The 5,338-nt window shown below is 41.2% G+C and overlaps 1 protein-coding gene and 1 non-coding gene across 2 annotated transcripts; one reads left to right on the top strand and one right to left on the bottom strand.

Moving 5' to 3' along the window:
- Positions 1–595: 595 nt before the first annotated feature.
- LOC148574369 (uncharacterized) lies at positions 596–3,403 on the top strand. Its single transcript, XM_088504473.1, has 2 exons — positions 596–2,164; positions 2,219–3,403. Exons 1-2 carry the CDS (start codon positions 596–598, stop codon positions 3,401–3,403), a joined length of 2,754 nt encoding a protein of 917 aa, XP_088360599.1.
- On the bottom strand, positions 1,181–1,284 carry LOC148574370 (small nucleolar RNA R71). Its single transcript, XR_015905762.1, has one exon. It is a non-coding gene; the product is annotated as a small nucleolar RNA R71 (small nucleolar RNA).
- Positions 3,404–5,338: the final 1,935 nt, after the last annotated feature.

The following is a 5,338-nucleotide window of genomic DNA, read 5'->3' as shown; positions in this document are numbered from 1 at the left end:
CACCCCCATTCCCTTTTAATTTCAGCAATTTACATTCTGCTCTTTAATTCATGCAATTTAAGATTCCGCCATTTCAATTTCTTGTCATTTACTTTTCCCACCAATTTTACATTCCGCAATTCTCATCTAAATCTTGAATCCGCTCAACTAGAACACACTTCTAATCTGAATTGCTCACTCAACCAATCCTTGTGGGATTCGACCTCACTCTATTGTGAGTTTTTACTTGACGATAACCGGTGCACTTGCCGGAAGGAATTTTGCCGATCGTGCAATTTCCTAAATCGTAGCATAACAAGTTTATGCGCATCAAGTTTATGGCGCTGTTGCCGGGGATTGGTTTTCGATTGACAATTCTCCAATTGGAAGTTAACTAGATTGAGCATTTTTTTTTGTTTTGATTAATTCAGTACAAGTTACTTGTTGAATTTTAATTTCTGCACTCTGTTACATGCTTTCTTTCTTTATGCCTTTAAATTCAAGCAACTAACTCACTGACTCACTAACTGTTTGAATTAATTCCTCAATTGCTTTAACCATACTCTTCCATTAACCAAGAGTATTTCACTTGTTGTTGCCTGTGCTGTGTTCTTGTATGACAGGTAGGAGAGGAGAGACATCAACTCCTCCATATACCGAACCAGAGAGGACCCTTCATAGACTTAGAAGGGAAGCAAGAGGGAAGAGAGTACTGGGAGAAGAAGAATCTGAAGGAGAATCTGAGGACAATTTTGAGGAAGCTCTAGATCTCAACATGGATAGAGAAGTTCACAACCATGAGAGAGCTGATGGAAACAATGCCATTCCTGAGAGGAGGGTTCTTAGTTCATACATAAACCCAACCTCTGGGAATTGTGGTAGCAGCATTCAGAAACCACCCATTCAGGCCAACAATTTTGAGCTCAAACCACAGCTAATATCACTTGTGGAGAATCATTGTTCATTTGGTGGGAGTGCTAATGAAGATCCCAACCAACATCTCACAAAATTCCTGAGAATTTGTGACACTGTGAAGTCCAATGGAGTCCAGGAAGATGCCTATAAACTGCTTTTGTTCCCATTTTCACTTAGGGACAAAGCAGCTAAGTGGTTGGAATCATTTCCAAGGGGGAGTCTAACAACATGGGATGAGGTGGAAAGCAAGTTTCTGGCACGTTTCTACCCCCCACAAAAGGTCAATAGGCTTCGATCTGAGGTTCAGACTTTTAGACAACAAGATGGTGAAACTCTCTACGAGGCATGGGAGAGATTCAAGGATTTGACAAGGAAATGCCCACCGGACATGTTCCATGACTGGGTGCAATTGCATATTTTCTATGATGGACTCTCTTATGAATCAAGGAAGGCTGTAGACCATTCATCAGGAGGTTCATTGAACAGGAAAAAGACTGTGGAGGAAGCCATTGAAGTGATTGAAACAGTGGCTGAGAATGAGTACTACTATGCATCAGAAAGGCACAACACTAAGGGAGTCATGGAGCTAAACCATGTTGATACAATTCTAGCCCAAAACAAAGTGTTTGCCAAGCAACTAGCAGAGCTTACCAGGCAATTAGAAACAAAGCAAGTGGCTGCAATACACACACAAGATCAAGAGGAAGTAAGCATTGAAGGAGGTGATTGGGAAGAGGCCAACTATGTGGGAAACCAACAAAGGCAATCATATGATCCACATTCCAACACTTACAACCCAGGATGGAAAAATCACCCAAACTTTGGGTGGGGGAACCAACAAACCCAACCACAAAACCACAAACCTTACAACCACAACCAACATAACAATTCCACATACCAAAATTCCAACCAAAGATCATACCAAGCCACACAAAACACTTACTCCCAACCACCATATCATGGCCAAAATAATCAACCTACCCAACCTAATCCGAACCAACAATTTCAAGATCAATTAAACCGGATAGAAGGAATGATGGCAACCATGAGTCAAGACATAACCGAATTGAAAAGCTTCAGGGATGATGTGAGAGCTACCTTAAGGAACCATGGTGAAAAACTCAAGAGGATGGAGTCTCAAGTAGGAGAGTTATCTCAACAGGCCCCCAAATCAACTGCAGTGTTCCCTAGTGACACAGAAAAGAATCCAAAAGGGGAACAAAAGAGAGTGAGATGGGAAGAATGCAAGGCCATCACCATATTGAAGGAAGTCTCAGAAGAAGAAGGAATCAGACCCTCAAAACAGGAGCCAGAAATCTTGAAGGAAGGTATGGAGGAAGCTAAGCAGGAAAGTGAAACTGAGCAAGCCAAGGAACTGCAAAAAGGCATGCTGGAAATATACCAACCAAAAGCACCATTTCCTCAGAGGTTAGGAGGAAGTGAAAAAGGGAGAACCTATTCAAGGTTTTTAGAGACATTTAAGTCTCTCCATGTCAATATTCCCTTTCTTGAGATTCTCCATCAAATGCCTACACACATCAAGTATTTAAAGGAATTGTTGAGCAAGAAAAGAGTTTTGAAGGGAGGACAAACGGTAACAATGAACAAAGAATGCAGTGCTCTCATCAAGAAGGACACAGTCTCTAAGAAAACAGACCCAGGAAGTTTTCGTATTCCTTGCATCATAGGAGAAACAAAAATTGACAGAGGATTCTGTGATCTAGGAGCTAGCATAAATGTGATGCCTCTAACTCTTATGAAGAGGCTACAACTGAATGAGGTGAGATCCACTGATGTAATCATACAACTGGCTGACAAAACTCAGAAGCAAGCTGAAGGGGTAGTTGAGAATGTGCTGGTGAAAGTGGGAAATTATTTTTTCCCCACAGACTTTGTCATTTTGGACATGGAGGAAAGCTACCTACACCCCATCATTCTGGGGAGGCCATTTCTAGCCACTGCTAGAGCACTCATAGATGTAGAACAAGGAGAGCTAATTTTGAGAATACATGATGAACAGCTCATTTTCAATGTTTTCAAACCTGCATCTGAGCCTGAACCAGAACATGAAAAACCTAAGGATGAGAGTAGCCATCTGTGCTTGGAGGAAAGCAATCCGGCAGCTGAAACTCTGAAACAGCCCTTGGAAAGCAAACAAGAATTGCAAGAGTTAAAGCCACAAGAATCAATAGAAACAGACCAGAAGGATCCTCCCAGCATAAGGGTCAATGAAGAAAGCTTCAAGAGAAAGGGAAGAATTGTAAAGAAATTGCCAAGAGGGTGGAGAAACAAGAAAATTCCCACTGAAGGTTTCTCTCCGGGAGATAAAGTGATATCAAGTCATTATCTGCCAATCCCACCTGGCCTCAAAACAATTCCTTCCCAGCGCCCTCAAGTGTTCACAATCAGGAAAGTTCTTTCTATGGAACATTTAGAGGTCATGAAGGAATCAAGTGGGGACGTTTGCATAGTGAGAGGAGAAGACGTCAAGCACTACAATCCACCCTAACAAGGGACAACCGTCAAGCTAGTGACGTTAAAGAAGCGCTTCATGGGAGGCAACCCATGTTTTTAGTATCCTTAATCTTTAGTGCTTTGCTTTACATCTAATAAAGCATGGTTTCTTATGCATGAACTTGAATCCTCAGGACAACTATTGATAAAGTGCACTAAACTTTGCATGTAAATTACAATTGGTCTCTAAGTTTGGTGTGCCTGAAGGCACTCCCAAATCTTACTCAAATTGGATTCCATCTTTCATTCAAGGTGCACGACCAAACATTAAGTTTGGTGTTCCTTTTGAACACAGTTTATGAAAAGCAAGAAGTTCCTCTGGATTTCAAATTTCATGACAAGTATACCATTCGCATGTTTTAATACTTTGGTTTCAATTACTTAGGGTAGTAACTTTGTTTAGAATCAAAGAGCCAAAGTGACTGTGATTTATTAGAATTATGCACATTCATTAAGGACAACCAAGATGGATTTCATGTCATTAGGAGACTTTACCAAACACTAAGTTTGGTGTCCAATAATAAGTGTGCATATATACAAAAGTCACGGCTATAAGCTCATGAAGTCAATCATTGATTTACATGTGCAAGTACTATTCATCATTCACATGGACCGAAAAATGATAGCAAACTTGTTTGTTTGTGCAGGTACAAAAGAAAAGACAAAAATGGAGGAAAAAGACAAAGGGAGGTACGGTGCTTGGTCAAAAAGAAAATTCACAAGTCTTTGAAACTAACACATGGGAAAAGGAAGTTCTGCAAGAAAAGATAGCTACATGTACAACCTAATGCACCCAGAATACTTCCAAGAAAATGAAAAGCAATTCATCCTTCTCCCTAATTCATATATTTACCATCAAGCCACCCTTCACAAATCACCCTAACCGTCCATTTTGCACTTACGGGCACTATAAAGAACCACTTGGGGAACGAGTTCAACACCACCAAATCTCCTTCATGCACATTTCCTTCATCATAGCATAAACTATCTCTTGCCGAAAACAACCTCCCCACACTTCCAACAACACTTCTTGCTTCACCTTGTCAACTTTAGCTTGTCACTTACCAAAACTAAAGAACCAATGGCAGCTTCATCTAGCCACAAAAGAAGAAAAGACAAGCAACCAATGGAGGAAAACAGGGAATTCGATGCATGGAGATACAGATCAGTTTTCCATGAGATTCAAGCCGAATGGATGAGACCTAAAACGGTACTAGCTGAGGTTCCCTTTGACCTTGAAAAGGATGAGTTCCCAGGTGTTTGGGAAAAGATCAAAAAGAGGAAGTGGGAGCTCCTGACTAAGCCAATCACTAAAATCAACATTAACCTGGTGAAAGAGTTTTATGCAAATGCAGTAAGGGAGGATCCAACCAAGAAACCCACATACAAAAGCTATGTGAGAGGGGTGGAAGTTGACTTCAGTCCCAAAGCAATCATGAAAACTCTTGGCCTGAAAAACATACATTTCAGCCAAGCAAGTTATGAAGAAAGGATGATAGGAGAACCTGACTATACAACTATTGCTGAAGACCTTTGTGCCATCAGAGCTGAATGGGTGAGAAAAACAAGAGGGGCTCCAAGAGTCTTGAGAAGGGGAGACCTAACACCTGAAGCTAAAGGGTGGTATGCAATAGTTAGGAGATCCATCCTACCCACTGCAAACTCTTCAGAAATAGTCCCTAAAAGAGCCATTTTGCTTCATTGCATTATGGTGGGAGGGGAGATCAAAGTTCATAAACTCATTGCTGAACAGATACAAGAGTTTAGTGAGAAAAGTGACCCTGAATCCTGGCTCCACTTCCCTAGCACCATCATTAGACTATGCATCGATGCCCGAGTACCACTTGAAGATGAAAGACCTAATTGGCTATATCCGGGATTGGCCATAACTGCGCACAGAATGACTCTTGGCCCAACTCCTCCAAGACAT

This window comes from Arachis ipaensis, chromosome B2, assembly GCF_059453495.1.
Source record: "Arachis ipaensis isolate K30076 ecotype BB chromosome B2, ASM5945349v1, whole genome shotgun sequence".
NCBI lineage: Eukaryota > Viridiplantae > Streptophyta > Magnoliopsida > Fabales > Fabaceae > Arachis > Arachis ipaensis.
The sequence above is the reverse complement of the archived record's forward strand: the minus strand, read 5'-3'. Positions and strand labels throughout refer to the sequence as shown.

What these genes read in the sequence shown, in the direction of transcription:
- LOC148574369 (XM_088504473.1), top strand. Translation starts at nt 596, where the DNA reads ATGACAGGTAGGAGAGGAGAGACATCAACTCCTCCATATACCGAACCA. An exon ending in CCATCACCATATTGAAGGAA is followed by an intron (nt 2,165 to 2,218) that starts GTCTCAGAAGAA and finishes GAAATCTTGAAG; the next exon opens with GAAGGTATGGAGGAAGCTAA.